General features: G+C 45.2%; 1 protein-coding gene across 1 annotated transcript in view; it reads right to left on the bottom strand.

The window, feature by feature from the left end:
• Nucleotides 1-9,075: 9,075 nt before the first annotated feature.
• Nucleotides 9,076-22,637, bottom strand: part of sec22a (SEC22 homolog A, vesicle trafficking protein) — a 71,518-nt gene continuing 57,956 nt past the window's right edge. Inside the window, exons 5-7 of the mRNA XM_034185847.1 lie at nt 21,008-21,126; nt 20,140-20,205; nt 9,076-11,993 (exon numbers count right to left, since the gene is read on the bottom strand). Coding sequence (XP_034041738.1) covers nt 11,793-11,993; nt 20,140-20,205; nt 21,008-21,126 — 386 coding nt within the window. The 3' untranslated portion in view covers nt 9,076-11,792. The remainder of the gene's footprint in view (nt 11,994-20,139; nt 20,206-21,007; nt 21,127-22,637) is intronic.

The raw sequence follows: 22,637 nt of genomic DNA on the forward strand, positions 1-22,637 counted from the left end.
GGCGCTTTATATTGTAAGGCAAGGCCATACAATAATTATGTAAAACCCCAACGGTCAAAACGACCCCCTGTGAGCAAGCACTTGGCTACAGTGGGAAGGAAAAACTCCCTTTTAACAGGAAGAAACCTCCAGCAGAACCAGGCTCAGGGAGGGGCAGTCTTCTGCTGGGACTGGTTGGGGCTGAGGGAGAGAACCAGGAAAAAGACATGCTGTGGAGGGGAGCAGAGATCGATCACTAATGATTAAATGCAGAGTGGTGCATACAGAGCAAAAAGAGAAAGAAACAGTGCATCATGGGAACCCCCCAGCAGTCTATGTCTATAGCAGCATAACTAAGGGATGGTTCAGGGTCACCTGATCCAGCCCTAACTATAAGCTTTAGCAAAAAGGAAAGTTTTAAGCCTAATCTTAAAAGTAGAGAGGGTGTCTGTCTCCCTGATCTGAATTGGGAGCTGGTTCCACAGGAGAGGAGCCTGAAAGCTGAAGGCTCTGCCTCCCATTCTACTCTTACAAACCCTAGGAACTACAAGTAAGCCTGCAGTCTGAGAGCGAAGCGCTCTATTGGGGTGATATGGTACTACGAGGTCCCTAAGATAAGATGGTACCTGATTATTCAAAACCTTGTAAGTAAGAAGAAGAATTTTAAATTCTATTCTAGAATTAACAGGAAGCCAATGAAGAGAGGCCAATATGGGTGAGATATGCTCTCTCCTTCTAGTCCCCGTTAGTACTCTAGCTGCAGCATTTTGAATTAACTGAAGGCTTTTTAGGGAACTTTTAGGACAACCTGATAATAATGAATTACAATAGTCCAGCCTAGAGGAAATAAATGCATGAATTAGTTTTTCAGCATCACTCTGAGACAAGACCTTTCTAATTTTAGAGATATTGCGTAAATGCAAAAAAGCAGTCCTACATATTTGTTTAATATGCGCTTTGAATGACATATCCTGATCAAAAATGACTCCAAGATTTCTCACAGTATTACTAGAAGTCAGGGTAATGCCATCCAGAGTAAGGATCTGGTTAGACACCATGTTTCTAAGATTTGTGGGGCCAAGTACAATAACTTCAGTTTTATCTGAGTTTAAAAGCAGGAAATTAAAGGTCATCCATGTCTTTGTCTGTAAGACAATCCTGCAGTTTAGCTAATTGGTGTGTGTCCTCTGGCTTCATGGATAGATAAAGCTGGGTATCATCTGCGTAACAATGAAAATTTAAGCAATACCGTCTAATAATACTGCCTAAGGGAAGCATGTATAAAGTGAATAAAATTGGTCCTAGCACAGAACCTTGTGGAACTCCATAATTAACTTTAGTCTGTGAAGAAGATTCCCCATTTACATGAACAAATTGTAATCTATTAGACAAATATGATTCAAACCACCGCAGCGCAGTGCCTTTAATACCTATGGCATGCTCTAATCTCTGTAATAAAATTTTATGGTCAACAGTATCAAAAGCAGCACTGAGGTCTAACAGAACAAGCACAGAGATGAGTCCACTGTCCGAGGCCATAAGATGATCATTTGTAACCTTCACTAATGCTGTTTCTGTACTATGTGTTGTGTGGGCCGCTGAAGAGGAGGTACTGCTGGCCCACCACCACCAGAGGGCGCCCTGCCTGGAGTGCGGGCTCCAGGCACCAGAGGGCGCTACCGCATCATGGGAGTAATCTGGGTGACAGCTGTCACCCATCACCAAACACAGCTGTTTCTACTCAGCACCGAGGTATATCAGGAGGACGGCGTCTCCACCTCAGTGCCGAGATATCGCCTAAGACCAAGGTAACATTCTCTGCAGCATATTCTGTGATTGACAAACTTGTTAAACCTTTCAGGACTGGTGACTACTGAGACCCTCCTTCTTTGGATAAGTACTCACCTTCCTGCTGAACTTTGCCAAGAGGTGGAGGCGGCTTCTCCCCTCTCTGTACTGGGTGCGTTCATCCACTCCTGTGTGTTCTTGCTCTCTCCTGCCAGCAGTACCGGATCTGACGAGCGGAGGCAGTGGCCACCTGGGAATTCGGGACTTGGCGGTTCCAGTATTTCCAGGGTTCGGTGGCAGTGGAGATCTGGGTGGTTCCGGTTCGACTGAGACGGACGTCTCCTATCTTCGAGCCTGCCCACACGACACCAGCGGATTCGACCCTAAACATTGTGTTTGTTATACTACTCGTGCTTGTTTCAGTAGTAAATCTTGTTTTTTACTTCCTCCATTGTCCATTCATTGCGCCCCCTGTTGTGGGTCCGTGTTCCTACACTTTCACAACAGGATATCTCGGCCAGCGTCATGGATCCCGAGGGGCGTCAACCGGCTGTTGAACGGCCAATGGAAGACCAAGGCGCGGCGGAGGCTTCGGGAGGGGTAATCGGTGAGTTGCAGCGGATCCTCACCGCCTTCACCTCTCGGATCGATTTAATGACCGAGCAGTACGTTCTCCTAAACCGCAGGGTGGAGGCTCTCGCCGCATAAGTGGAGGCGCGCCCTTCGGGCGCCGCTGCGGCTCTCCCTCCCGAGGACCCTGCGCGCGAAAGTGACGTTCCACTGGTCGTTCAACGGTCCCTTCCTCCGTCCCCAGAAGCATACATAAGCCCTCCAGAGCCGTACGGAGGCTGTGTGGAGACGTGCGCGGACTTTCTTATGCAGTGTTCGCTCGTCTTCGCACAGCGTCCCGTGATGTACGCGACTGATGCTAGCAAAGTAGCTTATGTAATAAATCTGCTTCGCGGGGAGGCATGCGCTTGGGCTACAGCGCTCTGGGAGCAGCACTCGCGGCTCCTTTATACATACGATGGGTTTGTACGGGAGCTCAGAACAGTGTTCGACCATCCCAACAGAGGAGAGTCCGCTTCAACCGCACTACTGTCAATAAGACAGGGGCGTCGGAGCGCAGCTGCCTATGCAGTCGCCTTCCGCATCGCGGCGGCGAGATCCGGCTGGAATAGCACTGCCCTCCGCGCTGCCTTTGTAAACGGACTGTCACTGGTCCTAAAAGAGCACCTGGTGGCTAAGGACGAACCGCTTTATTTAGATGGGCTCATCGATCTAGTCATACGACTCGACAACCGGTTAGAAGAACGCCGCCGGGAACGAGGCGAAGGGCGTGGCCAGGCACGCGTCGTCCCTCTCCCTTCCGGGTCCGATCGAGCTCCGCCCTCCCCACGCTCCTCTGTTCCTGCGCTCCGTGGGGTCACAGCTCCCCCTACTGACGAAGCTAGGGACACGAGTAGGGCAACATTTAGGGCACCAGATGCACAGAGGAGATGGACCCACGGAGCGTGTCTTGTTTGTGGTTCAATAGAGCACCATGTGAGAGACTGCCCCGAGCGGTCAAACGCCAAACGCCCGCCCCTAGAGACTGGGCCAGGGGTGGGTCAAAACATTCACGTGGGACACACCCACATTGCTACACGACTCCCAGTCACGATCCTGTTTGAGGATTCAACCCTGAAGGCCCCAGCACTGGTGGACACGGGCTCTGAGGGGAATCTGCTTGACAGTAGATGGGCCAGGGAGATAGGGCTCCCTCTGGTGGCTCTTACCTCGCCTGTGCAGGTTCGGGCGCTAGATGGCTCCCTACTCCCACCAATCACGCATAAGACACCCCCAGTAACTCTGGTGGTGTCAGGTAACCACCGGGAGGTGATCGAGTTCTTTGTGACTCAGGCCACCTCCCGTGTGGTTTTGGGTTTTCCCTGGATGCTAAAGCACAATCCCCGGATCGATTGGCCGTCCGGGGTAGTGGTTCAGTGGAGCGAAACCTGCCATCGGGAGTGTCTAGGTTCCTCGGTTCCTCCCGGCTCCCAAGCTAAGGAGGAGGTCCGAGTCCCGCCCAATCTGAAGGCGGTGCCGGCGGAGTACCATGACCTCGCTGACGTGTTCAGCAAGGATCTGGCTCTCACGCTTCCTCCCCACCGCCCGTATGATTGTGCCATTGATTTGGTTCCAGGCAGTGAGTTCCCGTCCAGTAGGCTGTACAACCTCTCACGGCCGGAACGCGAATCAATGGAGACCTACATCCGGGACTCATTAGCTGCCGGATTGATCCGGAATTCCACCTCACCGATGGGCGCAGGTTTCTTTTTTGTGGGTAAAAAAGATGGCGGGCTTCGTCCATGCATTGATTACAGGGGGTTGAACGAGATCACGGTTCGCAACCGATACCCGTTGCCCTTGTTGGATTCAGTGTTCACTCCCTTGCATGGAGCCAAAATCTTCACCAAGCTGGATCTTAGAAATGCGTATCATTTGGTTCGGATTCGGAAGGGAGACGAATGGAAGACGGCATTTAACACCCCCTTAGGTCATTTTGAGTACCTGGTCATGCCGTTCGGTCTCACTAATGCTCCCGCGACTTTTCAAGCGTTGGTAAACGATGTCTTGCGGGACTTCCTGCACCGGTTCGTCTTCGTATATCTAGACGATATACTCATCTTTTCCCCGGATCCTGAGACTCATGTCCGGCATGTCCGTCAGGTTCTGCAGCGGTTGTTGGAGAACCGTCTGTTTGTGAAGGGCGAGAAGTGTGAGTTCCACCGCACTTCTTTGTCCTTCCTGGGGTTTATCATCTCCTCCAACTCCGTCGCCCCGGACCCGGCCAAGGTTGCGGCGGTGAGAGATTGGCCCCAACCAACAAGCCGTAGGAAGCTGCAACAGTTCCTCGGTTTTGCTAATTTCTATAGGAGGTTCATTAAGGGCTACAGTCAGGTAGTTAGCCCCCTGACAGCCCTGACCTCTCCCAAAGTTCCCTTCACCTGGTCGGACCGGTGCGAGGCCGCGTTCAAGGAGTTGAAACGGCGCTTCTCGTCTGCACCAGTTCTGGTGCAGCCCGATCCTAGCCGCCAGTTAGTGGTTGAAGTGGACGCCTCGGACTCAGGGATAGGAGCGGTGCTCTCCCAGAGCGGGAAGACCGATAAGGTCCTTCACCCGTGTGCCTATTTTTCTCGCAGGTTGACCCCCGCTGAACGGAATTATGACGTCGGCAATCGGGAACTCCTTGCTGTGAAAGAGGCCCTCGAAGAGTGGAGACATCTGTTGGAGGGAACAGCCGTGCCATTCACGGTTTTCACTGACCATTGGAACCTGGAGTACATCAGAACCGCCAAGCGTCTGAACCCCAGGCAAGCCCGCTGGTCACTGTTCTTTGGCCGTTTTGACTTCCGGATTACCTACCGCCCCGGGACCAAGAATCAGAGATCGGATGCGTTGTCCCGGGTGCACGAAGATGAGGTCAAAACGGAACCGTCGGATCCCCCGGATCCCATCATCCCGGAGTCCGCTATCGTGGCCGCCCTCACCTGGGACGTGGAGAAGACCGTCCGGGAGGCCCTGACCCGTGTCCCGGACCCCGGAAACGGACCAAAAAACAGACTGTACGTCCCACCAGAAGCTAGGGCCGCAGTCCTGGACTTCTGTCACGGTTCTAAGCTCTCCTGTCACCCAGGGGTGCGAAGGACCGTGGCAGTCGTCCGGCAACGCTTCTGGTGGGCATCCCTGGAGACCGACGTCCGGGACTACGTCCAGGCCTGTACCACCTGCGCCAGGGGCAAGGCCGATCATAGAAAGACCTCAGGGCAACTACAGCCATTGCCTGTGCCTCATCGCCCCTGGTCCCACATCGGCCTGGATTTCGTCACGGGTCTCCCGCCGTCCCAGGGAAACACTGTCATCTTCACGATAGTGGACCGTTTCTCCAAGGCGGCCCACTTCGTGGCCCTCCCGAAGCTCCCTACGGCCCAGGAGACAGCGGACCTCCTGGTCCACCACATCGTCCGTCTGCATGGCATACCATCAGACATCGTCTCCGATCGCGGTCCCCAGCTCACCTCGCATGTCTGGAGGAGCTTCTGCCGGGAACTGGGGGCCACGGTCAGCCTCTCGTCTGGGTACCATCCCCAGACCAACAGGCAGGCAGAGCGGGCGAATCAAGAACTGGAGCAGACACTTCGCTGTGTGACAGCCGCGCACCCGACGGCCTGGAGTACCCACCTGGCCTGGATCGAGTACGCCCACAACGGTCAAGTGTCATCAGCCACCGGCCTCTCCCCGTTTGAGGTGTGCTTGGGGTATCAGCCCCCCTTGTTTCCGGTGGTTGAGGGAGAGGTCGGTGTGCCCTCGGTCCAGGCCCACCTACGGAAGTGCCGTCGGGTGTGGCGGGCCTCCCGCTCTGCCTTGTTGCAGGCCCGGACGAGGGCGAAGAAACATGCAGACCGGCGACGAGCCCCGGCCCCCAAGTATCGTCCTGGGCAGGAGGTCTGGTTGTCCACCAAGGACATTCCCCTACAGGTTGACTCACCTAAACTGCAAGAACGATACATCGGACCGTATAAAATCCTCAAGGTCATCAACCCCGCCGCAGTGAGGCTCCAGCTTCCGGCCTCACTGCGGATCCATCCAGTTTTCCATGTTTCCCGGATCAAGCCTCTTCACACCTCACCCCTCTGCACCCCGGGTCCGGCACCGCCTCCTGCCCGGATCATCGACGGAGCACCGGCTTGGACTGTCCGCCGGCTCCTTGACGTCCGTCGGATGGGCCGGGGTTTTCAGTATCTGGTGGACTGGGAGGGGTACGGCCCCGAGGAGCGCTCCTGGGTGAAGAAGGGCTTCATCCTGGACCCGGCCCTCCTGGCCGACTTCTACCGACGCCATCCGGACAAGCCCGGTCGTGCGCCAGGAGGCGCCCGTTGAGGGGGGGGTCCTGTTGTGTGGGCCGCTGAAGAGGAGGTACTGCTGGCCCACCACCACCAGAGGGCGCCCTGCCTGGAGTGCGGGCTCCAGGCACCAGAGGGCGCTACCGCATCATGGGAGTAATCTGGGTGACAGCTGTCACCCATCACCAAACATAGCTGTTTCTACTCAGCACCGAGGTATATCAGGAGGACGGCGTCTCCACCTCAGTGCCGAGATATCGCCTAAGACCAAGGTAACATTCTCTGCAGCATATTCTGTGATTGACAAACTTGTTAAACCTTTCAGGACTGGTGACTACTGAGACCCTCCTTCTTTGGATAAGTACTCACCTTCCTGCTGAACTTTGCCAAGAGGTGGAGGCGGCTTCTCCCCTCTCTGTACTGGGTGCGTTCATCCACTCCTGTGTGTTCTTGCTCTCTCCTGCCAGCAGTACCGGATCCGACGAGCGGAGGCAGTGGCCACCTGGGAATTCGGGACTTGGCGGTTCCAGTATTTCCAGGGTTCGGTGGCAGTGGAGATCTGGGTGGTTCCGGTTCGACTGAGACGGACGTCTCCTATCTTCGAGCCTGCCCACACGACACCAGCGGATTCGACCCTAAACATTGTGTTTGTTATACTACTCGTGCTTGTTTCAGTAGTAAATCTTTTTTACTTCCTCCATTGTCCATTCATTGCGCCCCCTGTTGTGGGTCCGTGTTCCTACACTTTCACAACACTATGATGAATTCTAGAAATTAGATGCTGAAAAACTAATTCATGCATTTATTTCCTCTAGGCTGGACTACTGTAATTCATTATTATCAGGTTGTCCTAAAAGTTCCCTGAAAAGCCTTCAGTTAATTCAAAATGCTGCAGCTAGAGTACTGATGGGAACTAGGAGAGAGCATATTTCACCTATATTGGCCTGTCTTCATTGGCTTCCTGTTAATTCTAGAATAGAATTTAAAATTCTTCTTCGTACTTATATAAGGTTTTGAATAATCAGGTCCCATTTTATCTTAGGGACCTCATAGTACCATATCACCCCAATAGAGTGCTTCGCTCTCAGACTGCAGGCTTACTTGTAGTTCCTAGGGTTTTTAAGAGTAGAATGGGAGGCAGAGCCTTCAGCTTTCAGGCTCCTCTCCTGTGGAACCAGCTCCCAATTCGGATCAGGGAGACAGACACCCTCTCTACTTTTAAGATTAGGCTTAAAACTTTCCTTTTTGCTAAAGCTTATAGTTAGGGCTGGATCAGGTGACCCTGAACCATCCCTTAGTTATGCTGCTATAGACTTAGACTGCTGGGGGGTTCCCATGATGCACTGAGTGTTTCTTTCTCTTTTTGCTCTGTATGCACCACTCTGCATTTAATCATTGATCTCTGCTCTCTTCCACAGCATGTCGTTTTCCTGATTCTCTCCCCAACCAGTCCCAGCAGAAGACTGCCCCTCCCTGAGCCTGGTTCTGCTGGAGGTTTCTTCCTGTTAAAAGGGAGTTTTTCCTTCCCACTGTCGCCAAGTGCTTGCTCACAGGGGGTCGTTTTGACCGTTGGGGTTTTTCTGTAATTATTGTATGGCTTTTGCCTTACAATATAAAGCGCCTTGGGGCAACTGTTTGCTGTGATTTGGCGCTATATAAATAAACTTGATTTGATTTGAATATATAGCCGATTTACTGCAACTGCTGCAATAGCGTGGGAGTTCAAAATGTAATTATCACTGCCCATTGTTGTTTGCTAATATAGTTTCTCCAAAAATATTAGTCCTATTAATGTTCCATTTTGGCAGCTTTCAACTTTGATCCAAAAAACATAAACATACCAAACACCAAATGTCAGCTCTCCCCACTTTGTCCATGATCAATGTTATACTTAGCTTTTTGTCTCTTGTGCATTCTGCTGCAAGAAGGTGCTTTTATTTTGATACACCCACAAACACTGTGGGTGGCGGAACACATCAAACGCACTACACTTTTCAGACATTGTAACAGCATCATGACACTTAACTAAACTGAATAAACCAATTGAACTACAAAAACACAATAAATCAATAACACTAAGACTATTCAACTAACACGAACCACAGTAACATCATTTAAAACCCACAAACCCTGAACTCCCATAGTGCATTGCAGCACAAGGCCCACTGTTCACTGATGTTAGCTAGCATCACTAATTTCTCCGAAAATACTTGTCCTGTCAACTTCCCGTTTTCGCAGTGTTCATCTACACCCGAAATACATAGGCATACTAAACAGCAAATATCAGCTCTCCCCAGTTTCTCCATGATCGAAACCACAGACACACACACAGAGGCCATTTGGCTATTATAATATAGCTGTTAAAGTTTAGTTTAGAATTTGCCAAGATTTTGTGTAGAAAAAATGACTAGAAAACAATTTTCAATGACAGTGCGTTATAATTTAATGGAAAATGTCATGATATTACCAGTTACAACAGTGTACAACAAATCCAACAAATTTGCTTTTAAATGCATTCATTCTCTACATGTGTCACCTAACATACAAACATACCCACAATGCTCAGCTGTAACTACTGAGAGTACAAACACTCTGAGCTGACAAAGAACATTGGAGCCAATCGATTGGGTCATATTGTAGAAATGATGAGGTCATGTAGGTGTGGTCCTGCTGCTGGACAGAGCACTGGTGGAGCGTGATGAGTCATGAGGCTGAAATGGTGCGGCAATCCCCTGACAGACGTGTAGTGGAAGTGCCAGATGGACACGAACACAGCTGCATGTCGGTCATGTTTTTCCATTTTTGCTTCCATGAGACAGAATTTTAAGGTGATGTTACATCAGTCATTGCACACTTATTCAACTGATGGTGAACAAAATATAACAAAGGCTTGTCCTGATTGTTTACCATCTGCCATTATTTGCCAAGACTGTTCAAGAAGGTGCCACATGCATAAAGCCAATCTACAAAAAATGAAAGTGTCAGGTTCAGTCAGACTAATAATCTGTGGCTGGACACTGTTACAGCATATATCGGGTATCCCAAAAAAATATGCAACATTTTATCAGCAAAGAAAATGGTCAATGCATATGTCTAGGAAATAAATTTATGGCTGGATAGAAAGCTGAAAGGTTGAAGTTTTTCATACCAATGTCAATACTGGCCCTGCAATTTGTCAGTCTCTTAGACAACATGTTCAATGTAGGCCCCGCGTTGGCCAATTACAGCCTGCAAACGCTTTAGGGAAAGTGTCCTGAGGAATGTTTCGGATTTCTCGGCAGATGTTTTCCTTCAATGCATCAATGCTTGGCATCAACATAAACTTCAGGGTCTCTGCAAGTAAAAAAGAAACATAAGTGATGAAGTTTGTAGCATTTAAGGGTCAAACTGAGTGTTTTAAATGCTGTATATTTTTTTGGGACACCCTATATTCCTGGCATCAATATATGCTGTAAGAGACACAGCTGCAGCAGTGTACAAAGAATGAGGAGAAACAATCGTGTTCACGGATACAAAGCTAATGGAGATGAAAGGCTGGTGTAAACTGTAGCAACACTGCATGTGGGCGCCATTTTGATCCACATGCACAGGTCCTGTTCCATGTTGCTCCCAGTAAGGGTGTGTACTATAAACCACAGCCCCACTGACTGAAAGTGCTGTAGCATACACCAGCCTTAACTCGCGGACAAAACGCACACTCTGCCACCGCCCAATACGGAATTTTGGCTGAGCAGTAAAATCTATTATTTATTCATTCATTCATTAATTTTCAGCCCCATGTCCAACGTGCTGGTGGGCAGTAGACCAAGTAGATAAATAACCCCACACTTCCCAATCCACAACCAAGCCCTCTTTCTGGGGGATTTCAAAGTGTTCCCAAGCCAGCTGGGAAATACAATCCCTCCAGCGTGTCCTGAGTCTTCCTCAGGGCCTCCTCTCAGTTGGATGTGCCTGGAAGTCCTCCGTAAGGGGATGAACAGGGGTATCCTCACCAGATACCCAAACCACCTCAGCTGGCTGCTTTCCAAGCAAAGAAGCAGCAGCTCTACTCCGAGTCCCCCTGGATATTCGATCTTCTCACCCTGTCTCTGAGTGTAAGCCCAGAAACTGGACGGAGGAATCTAATTTCTGTATTGCCAGTTAATTTACATTCTCACCTGTGGTCGTGAACTTGGGTAATGACCAACCGAACAAGGTCGTGCAAGTGTTTAATTATAATCAAGCACTCTTATGATGATCAGTGTCAAAATAAATTAAAAGCACCATGCCTGATTCAAAAGTTTTGTACAGTGAGGGGCTGAGACGATGCAGATGGTGTATTTTTCCTGCTGTTTAATAGATGTCGGTGTGCTGACCCTGTGGGGGCCTGTAAGCAGGATGTGAACCAGAGGCGCTGTCTGCTGCATCCAAAGAACTTGTGACAAATCCAATTCAGTCTGTGAGTAAATTGGAGCACATTTCACAAACATAAATCAGTTCTAAATAAAAAAAAAATCATAATACACTCTGTATGAAGCCTCACTAAGCACATGTCAACAAGCAGCGAGTAAATAAATAGAACAAAGCTGTCGACAGCACATCTTACAAATCTGAAGCTGCAAAAACAACACAAGAACGGAGTCCTGACTGTAGAGCTGTGACCTTTTCAGATGAGGTCAAAGGTCATGTGTGTACAGGTTGGAAGCTGTTCAACCAGAGTGATGTTTTTGTTCTCAGGTGGTCATCCTTAGAGGTACGAAGAGGAAACCTTCATCCAGTAAGTAAAGGTTTGACAGAACAATTATGATGAAATGTGTTTCTTTGTCATGAGGCCTCAAAAGATCTTAAAGAAATGCACGCATGCATGCGCACACACACACACACACACACACACACACACACACACACACACACACACACACACACACACACACACACACACACACACACACACACACACACACACACACACAGCATTGCATAGACCAAAGACAAAACTCTGGCTGTGCAGACAGAGTGGAGCTCACTGAGATGTTCGCCGTCCAGCACAGAAGGTGTGTGAGCAGCACATTTTTCTTTCACCTTTAGACAGGCCAGAGTCATCCCTGCTTCTAGGATGTGAGTGGGGAACTCTCAAGGTCCTTTTGTGTGACGTGCTTGTCAGACGTTGTAGTCCGGTGCCTTGCCCAGCGGCTGCCTCAGTCTGATCTGCAGGGTCATGAAGGCCCCCACCGCCACATGGAAGAGGATCTGCCACATGTTCCTCAGTTCATACAAATACATGTTGGACAGACAGATGAGTGCAAATGCCAGAAAGGACTTACTGTTCCTCCACACAGAGAAATAGGCAAACAGGTAGCACTGGAAGCAGAAAGAGAGAAGAAACTTAAGTGAGCAACTGAGCAAACACCCTGGCTTTGAATTTCACTGTATGAAAAGTTATGATGAAATAAAAAATACTGCTGATTTGTGTACTGTAATATTAAAGTGATGCTAACAGGGTTAACATCTGTGGGGCAGCATGGTGTCTTAGTGGTTAGCACGGTTGCCTCGGGATTGATTTCCATCTGTGGCTTTTCTGTGTGGAGTTTGCATGATCCCTCCGTGTTTGCGTGGGTTTTAGGCTTCTGTGGCTGTGACTGAAGAAATTGTGCACAGTGCAAATTCTGCATGTTGTATCTCCAGTTATATAGCTTCATGATGAAGTGGTATAGAGGAGGGTTTTCTTTCACTAAAACATCAAATCTAGGCTTGCATCTCAGATGTACCTTCTGACAAACTGTAGGTGAAATTCAGGTCTTCTTTTTTAGAAGATCCTCCTCTGCTTCACTTCATCATGAAGCTGTATAACTGGGGATATAAAATCCAAAATTTGCACTGTGCACAATTTCTCCAATCACAGCCACAGAAGCCTGTAACTTCTTCTGGGTTGTCTGGGTATTTTGGTGGCTTTCCTCACTCTTCTTCTTGCACAGTCACTTAGTTTTTGAGAACTGTTGACTCCACACAGATTTACCATAGAGTACCATACTGTCTGATTTCTTCATAACTGATGTAAATAAAGTCCAAGACATATTCAGTGACTTGGAAATGTTCATGTATCCATCCCCCGACTTGTCTGAAGAAAACTGACAATAAAACTGATTATTTACAGGTATTATACCAAAGGGGCTGATTATTTATGCAACCCATCATCTTGGCTTTTATATTTTTAATTAATTTATCTCAGGTTGTAGAGATTTACTTTCAGTTTGAGTTTAAGGAAGATAATTTTAGAATTTTTTATACTGAGAAGCCTGGTTTACTTTTTGTATTTGAAAAACAAAATAAAATGTGTGAAATACCAAGGGGCTGAACACTTTTGCAAGCCACTGTATATATGAAATTGGTCACTGGATCCTTAAACTCTGGACATAAACTCTACATGGTGGATCCTTGATCTTTTGACATAAATAGAAATAAACAACAGTAGTTTTTGTCAAAAGCATTTCCTTTAAGACCTTGACTGCAACAAGATATGAGTCCCAGTTTGTGACTTTAATCCACACAAAAGTGACTCACGATTGACGTATTTTAATGGTTTTGAGAGGCGCTAAGAAGCAGACTTGCCGCTTCTGAAGAGCAGCGATTCAAAGAACCAACGAGCAAGTGGATCAACGCACTGCTTCATTGGTTCAATCTTCAAAGTGGAGCAGTGCTGTAGAAGCGCTTGATTACAGAGCCGCTGCAGGGTGTGTAATGAATGTAGGGAAATGATCATTTTCCGGACAAACACCCTCAAAAACAATGGCTGCTCTGAAGGACTCATAAGGGAATCATTAAGCAAAAAGGTAATTGATGTCAGTGGATCGAATCAATTCTTAACGATTCCCGAAAAGAACCGGTTCTCAATACGCAACCCTAGGTGTCACCGACCAAACAGTCCCCCCTAAAAATCTGCCCGCCCTGCCTTCACTGTGAATGCGTCATTTCGGAGTGTCAGTAGTGTCATTTCTGAGTGTCAGCATCGATTCACCGTTTATCACCTCGCTTCTGTCTAAAACTGCACTCCACTTATCATCAATCTCAACGACAGATATCTGAAGCTTTTGTACAACAATTGTTTCCACATAGATTCAGCATTATTTCATGATAAAAGACAGGGGAGCAATCAGAGCGTGAAAGCAGCACGTCTGACTCAGAGGTGCTGCTGCTGCGCCTACGTCATTTCAGAGCGTCAGTAGCGATTCACGGATTATTGCCTCATTTCTGCTTAAAACTGACTTTAGAAAGATTTAGGAGGTATTAATTTGTCATCTTTTGACATCTGATGGCTAATAATCACATTATTCCCTTTGGTCGCTTTGGGTGTAGAGAGTCAAACTCAGACATGCTGCTGTGGTCCGAAATGACACGTGCAGTGAAGGCAGGGCAGACCCCCTCCAGTGACCCTTAACTGGAGTAAGTAAGTATAGAAATGGACGGATGGATGGATGGGATATTGTTCAAGTACAAAACAGAGGTCTGAAATGTGAGTGTACAGCTCTACGACATTTTTGTTTAAGTAACAGTTAACATGGCCCGTTTCAAAACAACTGTCACCCAGTTGAAAATTTCAACTTGTGGTTGTATAGCTATGAAGGTGTGTTCGTTTATGACTCGGTCACACGGCACATGCCGTTTGCTGAACAAAGAAAAAAAAAAAAATCACAAAGCCACAAATCGTGGAGAAAAATTACTATTGTTGGCAGAGGTTTGCACACTGAGAAACACACCGGGAGCAGACAAAACATAGTAGGACTTCTTTTAAAATGTGACATTTCTTCAGCCACAACAGGGAATTAAAGTATTTTTTGATGTTGTCCAAAATCGGGGCGCTTTATGTAGATACGATTTCATCAGGCTGTGATGATGAATCTGACTGAAACGAACAGGTAAGATTCAGATTTATGTGAACTCCATGTGTGAATGGTTCTAATATTTGAAACAGTCTGAATTGTTCGCATGAGGACTACAGCTTTCAGTGGTTCAGCCAATCAATGAACAGCATCAATTTATGGACAAACTGATGCAAAATTGATGGACAGTTTTGACTTACGAGTAACTAACAAGAAACGGGTGTCAAATTTCCTTTCATATTTTTTACAATGTGTTTTTATCTGAAGATGATCTGAAATATGGTGTTGCAGAAGAGAAATGTCATATTTTATGAGCTTTCTCTTCTGAGGGGCCAGACTGATCTGAAGACAGATCAGTCTGGCCCCTCTCCCGCTGAAACAGAGTTCCAACAGTCCAGCCGATTACAACCGTTTATGTGATATACAGCAGGCTTTATATGATTATTTACAGTGGAGCTGATCAGGTTGTAATCATCCTTAATATGTGTGACGCCGATAGAATCTTCACCGAAAGCCATCTGAATTTTCCGAATGGTTTCCACCTGGCTGTCTCACACATTTTCTGAAAAAATTTTCATGGAGCAAAGCGGCAGTCGCTCAGCCATTTCCCTGACAATGAAAATCCGACAAGGGGGCTGGACCAGTGCTCACTCAAAGCCTGCCCACAGGCGAATGACGCAACCAACAGGCGAGAAAAAACTCACGTATGCGCACGAAGGTTCAAGCTTGGCTGATGCAAGCGCACATGATTCAAATCCATATAGTTTTTGAAAAAAATAAAAAGGCCTGATACTTTTCTAACAGACCTCGTATGTAGGCTTTGAAGGATTACGTCAAAACTAGGATTTGTTGGGAGTGATTCAGATCAATATGCAGGTTCTGCAGCAGAAAAATATGACATCACAATATAAAACCAAGATCAGGAAGACACTATTTTGTTTCAGGTTGTGAATTAAATTGCAACCTAGGTTGACATATTCTAAATTTATGTACAATTACATTATGTACTTACAGTGAACTTACTAAATAAAATCACTTACGCACGCACTCATGTTTTTTTTTTTAAAGATGACTTACTGCCCCCTGCTGGATTGGCATGTGAGTCCAGAATGTAATGAGCAATGTCCATTGTCCAGTGTCAGATAATATCCGTAGTGTCTCCAAAAATATTTGTCCTATCAATGGTCCATTTTCGCACAGTTCATCCTTAACCCAAAATACATAAGCATACCAAACGGCAAATGTCAGCTCTCCCCAGTTTGTCCGTGATCAAAGTTATACACAAGCATGTACAGCTTTTTGTCTTTTCTGCATTCTGCTGCAAGCAGGTGCTTTTAATTCCACACGCCCACAAACAGAGATGGTGGTGAAAAGCATCACAGTACAGTTTCACTCATTGGAATGGCAATATGACACTTAACTAAACTCACTAAACCAATTGAACTAAAAAAACCACAATGAATCAACAACACTAACAACACTTAAACTAACATTTACCACAGTAACAACATTTAAAACACCAAACGCCCATGTTACACTGCACCATTGTTCACTGTTGTTCATGTCTCCAAAAATATATGTCCCGTCAATTTTCTGTTTTTGCAGCATTCATCCTTGACCCAAACTATATAAGCAAACCAAATGGCAAATGTCAGCTCTCCCCAGTTTCTCCGTGATCGAAACCATACACATGCACACACACACACATGCAGAGCGGGAACTTGGCTATTATAAAATAGATCAAAGTACAATAGTAACTTGTTATCTTGTGTGAAGTGATTCAGTAAATTTTAAGAAACTTACAATTAAAATTAGATTTTTGTGTTGCTCAAAAGACATGATGTTTCATTGCTCTGACTGGTTTTATGTGTATCCAGTGACCAGAGGCATTTTGACCTGTATCGACTGGAAATGGACTTTTGGAATCAAACCTAAATATAGAGGTTTGAATTGATAGTTTGCAAACTATTTCTCATTTTGCCACATTTCTCATATGCCAGGCCAGCCATGTGTGACTAGGAGGACTTATATGTTAACTACAGACCGAACCACAAGGGGTCCTAGTCTGGCAATCTACAGCGCACGGAGTGAAGTGCACTTCAGGCATGTCCAACTTCACTTTGCTATTTACATGGTGTGTAATCTGAGGACAATGTAGGACACATAGGAAATTTGTAGGACAAAAATTTTCTCATGAAAAATTTGGAAATGATTTAAACTTGGATAAAATCTAAATTATGTCTTTGTACCATATTTCATTTTTAAAGGACATGTCACACCAAAATCATAACGATTTAGGTTCAAAGTGACCATTCGATGATCCACCGGGATTACTTTGTGCACTTCCGTGACCGGTTTCAAAATATACAGCATTCACAACAAACAGCTATGGAGACGTCCGAAAACAAAGAACTTGTGAGTACAAGGGTGTTTCCGACAAGCGATTGCAAGTGGAAGCGTCCCTGCATGCGCTTCAATGGAATGCAGCTGATAACGTTAAGAACGGAGGCACCGATTAATTCCAAAGTTGACATAAGTGTGATGTTGTGTTATGATTACTCATTTTTAAGTGGTAACTGTTCATTTAGATGTAGTCATGGTAAAAGCTGCAGCTCTGTGAAGGTTTCTGTGCACCTGCATGGCCACGAGTCATAAACGCAGCCTCTCAATAACCATCATTAATTGAGTGGTGTTATCAATGAAACCTAAAAAAAAAAAAAAAAAAAAAATACACCTGTAGTCAGAACGAGCACCTCGTCAGCGTGCGCGCGCGCACACACACACACACACACACACACACACACACACACACACACAGCGAGCTTCGCAGCACACACACACAGCTCCAAATTCACAAAGTTAAAAAAAATAAAAAAAAATAGAAATTTAGACACATAACAAAATAGGTAAAATCCTGAACATGCCAGACTCACGGTCATGTTATGGATTAATTTCCAAATGTAAACTTCACGCAATCAAAGAAACACATGCACGCCTGAAATTGCCGGCTGCAGCTCTGCCGCTCTCTCGATCGTGGCATGTAAAATAACGTCCATGAACTCCTGGAAATAATGTATTCTGACTTTTTCCAAAGTAACAAATCCATCTCTGTGTCCAGGCAGTCTGTTAAAAACAGTATCAGATGTCCCGAGTCCATGTACACAGCTTCAGTAACAAACAGCGCGTCACCACACTTTAGGCTCCAAAATCCGAGCCATCACTTTCAAACAACAGCCCAAAAGCTTTGTTTACAGACGGAGCAGGTTTGTTTCCCTCTGTGTGTCAGTCATTGAGAGGTTTCTGTTTTGCTAATAAGGACATCACACACTGAAAAATGCCGAGGATTGCAGAGTAAAACATTTTCCGGAAATGCACCTGCTAACGCTCAGAGTGAGAGGAATAAAATACATCAGAGATCACTAATTATTAGCACATGTGTGCTGAGACACTTACAATCATGGGTACTTTGATGTTGTCTTACTAACTGGGACATTAAAAACTTGAGACATGTCCTTTAAGTAAAACAATAAAATTAAGAACCATGTGCAGCACTATGACCTGAATGACATTTAGCTCTCTATTACACAAAATATTACATTTAATCCTTAACTTTTAGTCATCTTCAGCTAAATGACAAGTACAGCTGTTGTTGTTTTTAATAGCAGAACTAGGTTTTCCTCCACAAAACACCTGATTTTCTCTGTGATTTCTGCTTTTTAGATCAGAGGAAGACACACACTCACCACATGCTAATGTTAGCCCATCAGCATTATGTTACATGATAAGTGAGTTCTAAAGCATGATGGTTTCAAGACACGTGAATGATTAAATCCATGAAACGCTGAATGGTCCGCCTTTCTCTGGATGACATCCACCATAAAAAAGTTCTTTTGGCTTCTGCCTTTTTGATCTAAAATAAAATTTATCAAGAAGCACTCGGAGAGCGCAAACCTCTGCCAAGGCCATAGGGTCACTGACGTCACATGGAATACCCTTTGGCAAAGAGACTTATTCCACGTTGTTTCACGCATCTACCGTCATGTTTCAGTTTCAGTGGTTAACCCTCTGGGGTCTGAGAGCATTTTTTGGACAGTTCACTCTCCTGGCATAAATGTTTTATTATTGCTGTTAACAGCTCTCCCTACATCCCACAATCAAATTTTATGTCTCTTTTTTTCAGGACAAACCTATACTTTCAAAATATATATGCTATAGTTGTGTTTTATAAGTGTAATAAAGGTTTACAATCAGAAATAAAAAAGGAAAAGTAAAGTGGAAAATAATTTTCCACACACATTTATTCAAAACACACAGCAAACTATAATAAACAACTGTTTTGACACTTTATAAAGATAATTTGGGCTCTTGTGTGAAAGACTGTACGACAAAAAGGTTCAAACAATAAACACAAATGCACATTTTGAACAATATATACAAAATGGTCTATGCATTTTGTTTGTCTTCATCTCAAAGCAATTTCTGTCTGCTTTTACACAAAGGGCACATCACAAACTTCTACTATGAAGTTGACTGTGTGTTTGTTCTCTCCTGCTCTGAAAGTAACATTCACACTTCGAGGCTCATTCAGTTTGAGGAGCGGCCCCTCCCCCTTCGCTCCGTTGATATGGTAAACAGCGCTTTACGCCAGAGCGAGAGAGCTTGCCACAGGATTATCCAGTTAACATTCACAGGAAAACTAGTCAAGCAAACCTGATACTCACACACTGTTTGAGCACGTGAGATTGTATGAGGCTCTCCGTCTGCTCTATCTGGTCACTTTTACTGTGCGTAATGGCGCAGGGCGCATTGGAGCAGCCAGGGGGCTATTCAAACAGGCCAACTTGTAACACATCACTCCTAAAAACAATCTTTGGTGTGTCACGTGAGGTGAATCTGCCCTACGACTGGATTTTGGAAAACCATGTGACAGGTAACCAATTCCGATTGGACACTCACATTGCTCACGTCATCACACAGCTTCTATGAGAAGTACAAAGATGGTGGCTCAAAAGTCCGCTGAGTTAACTTTTCAGCAAAAAAAGTAAGTTTCTATCTCATATCATTAAGATATTTATAATTTAGTAAAGCTTGGTCTCGGCCGTCATATACGACGGCGTCGGCTCCAGAGGGTTAAACCCTTAGATCTTCAGCAAATGTATTTATAAAGAGAAACTGCATGAACTACACAAGTTTTTTTTTTTTATTAATAACAAGTTTATTCAATGAGGACAAACAAATGCTAAATTATTGTTGTGTAACTTAATTTTTGTTCAGCCTTTGTGACCCGTCTTCATAAAGTTAGATGCAAAAATATTGAAATTGGCCTTATCCTGCAATGATAAAGAATCCTTAAAAAAATTACTGGATCCGGATAGTGTTCCGGATATTACCAAAATTTAATAACTTCTAAGGCCAAGATACACCCCTGTCTTTTACAGGACATCAGTCTTTTACAGGACACTAATAATAACCTGATAATTTCTCAATTTGTAATGTATATTTGCATTATAAGCAGCACAAATGTGATGAAAACATCACACGAGACAGTGAGGTGAGAAGGATTAAGATCAGCTGACAAGCTGCTGAGCTGTAAAAACTGTGCTGCTCCTTTAGTGCAGACCATCACTTACCTGATACAGACAGGCAGCAGTGCCGAGGAAGAAGGCAATCACATAACTGAAGTCTTCATCTGTGTTCTGGAGACAAGAGTAAAAGGCAGAGCAAACAGGAATATTTTCAGAACCTGTCACCTATGTCTACACGAAGCATCATACAGGCAAGCATCGGGGGGGGGGATCTAATTATGCTATTGAACTTTTCTCTTATTTATGTTTAACAGAGAACCTTTTTAAATGATTGAGCTTCATTTGAAGAGAACAGAGTTTAGCAAACAGCTGGTTTATCACATGTGATATTCCTTTTCTACTGGAGCAGTTCATTAGTGGCAGATTTTGTTCCATCTGTCTCAGGTGGCATTTTTGAGGCATTCAACGTCAACATGGACTTCCTCATCAAGGAGCCCTCAGAGTGGGAGGATGACCCATCATTCCAGTCTTCACAGCAGGTCCTGGATAACACTGCTGCTGACAATGATTTTGTTGAGCGAGAAGTTGCACTTATCCATGATTACAATTAGATCCAAACAAAGGATAGGATGAAATGAGTGAAATGTGTGTGTGTGGGGGGGGGGGGGGGGGATATCCAGGTATCTAGATTAGATACCCCCCACCCATGTCGAAGGACAAACAGTCACCCTATCTTTTATTCACATTTAACTTCAGAATCTAATATTAACATACATCATTATTAATATAAAGATTTTTGGTCACATTTCACAATAAAAGAAAATTAAATATTTCTGGATTAACAATCCCACCTAATCAATAGGGATGGGTATTAATAAGATTTTATCGATAATGATGCCAATATCGATTCTGCTTATCAAACGATGGAGAGGAAGTGAAGCTGGTGTGTTTAGAAGCTTTGTTTCTTCCTTACCTGAAGGATGCTCTCAATAGCATGAACTCCTCGCAGCAGGTTCAGGCCTCCACAGAGGACACTGAGCACACAGGACACAAAACCAGGCAGACTCATGGGCTGCAGCATCTGAGTGGGGGCTGCAAGGAGGAAAGAATCAAACGTGCAAACTCAGTTAAAACTGCCAAGATGTGGACAATCTGCTTTCTCAACTACACAATAAGACATATCTCCATATGACCTTAACAAACTGTAACATTAATGTATTGTTAATGATTGACATCATAAAAAGAGTAAATCACTGATTTATAGTTTTGCCTGATAAAAGTGACACACCTTTCTGTTATCACATGAGTGTGCTACATGTCTGGTCAAAAGGATTCACAATATGATTAAGACACAGTGAGAACAAACAGAATGTGAGCAGAGTGTGAAGCTGCAGTCAAGATGATGTCAGAGGAAAACAGCAGCTTGTGATGTGGAGAGGTGGTGTTCTGGACCAACTAAGGGCCTGAGGCCCAGATTGGGTCTGTAGGGGTGAAACGGTACATGTATTTGTACTGAACCATCACGGTACAGATGTAACGGCTCGGTGGAGGCAGTCATATGGATACATGTTCTAAAAATGTTATGTGGACCAAATTCCACAAGCGAGTTTTTCAGGACATCTCTGAGCTGTCACATTCACTGACATTCAAGTGGAAACTAATGATCTGTGGGAGCTAGAGAGGACCCGCCTGCTGCTTTTAAAGCTTCTGTTTTTTGGAGCCTTGTATTGAAGGGGGCATTGCGAAACTAAATTTCCAAGTTTCCAAAAGATAGTATTGGGTGATGCCAAAGATGGGGTTCACACACACACACACACACACACACACACACACACACACACACACACACACACACACACACATATATATACATATATACACTCAACAAAAATATAAACGCAACACTTTTGGTTTTGCTCCCATTTTGTATGAGATGAACTCAAAGATCTAAAACTTTTTCCACATACACAATATCACCATTTCCCTCAAATATTGTTCACAAACAAGCCTAAATCTGTGATAGTGAGCACTTCTCCTTTGCTGAGATAATCCATCCCACCTCACAGGTGTGCCATATCAAGATGCTGATTAGACACCATGATTAGTGCACAGGTGTGCCTTAGACTGCCCACAATAAAAGGCCACTCTGAAAGGTGCATGCCATATACCAACACAGGGCAGAGTAGCTACCTAAACTCTGTGAGTGAGATAGATTATCTCGTCAATAGTTTTATACCCTCATTGAGGACAACTTTGGATGCTGTAGCTCCTCTGAAAAAGAGAGCCTTAAATCAGAAGTGCCTGACTCCGTGGTATAACTCAAACTCGCAGCTTAAAGCAGATAACCCGTAAGTTGGAGAGGAAATGGCGTCTCACTAATTTAGAAGATCTTCACTTAGCCTGGAAAAAGAGTCTGTTGCTCTATAAAAAAGCCCTCCGTAAAGCTAGGACATCTTACTATTCATCACTAGGCTGACAAAGAGTCAGAGCTCTACTGAGCCGAGTATTCCTTTAACGTTAACTAGTAATGACTTCATGACTTTCTTTGCTAATAAAATTTTAACTATTAGAGAAAAAATTACTCATAACCATCCCAAAGACAT

Source organism: Thalassophryne amazonica, chromosome 14, assembly GCF_902500255.1.
Source record: "Thalassophryne amazonica chromosome 14, fThaAma1.1, whole genome shotgun sequence".
NCBI classification, from domain to species: domain Eukaryota; kingdom Metazoa; phylum Chordata; class Actinopteri; order Batrachoidiformes; family Batrachoididae; genus Thalassophryne; species Thalassophryne amazonica.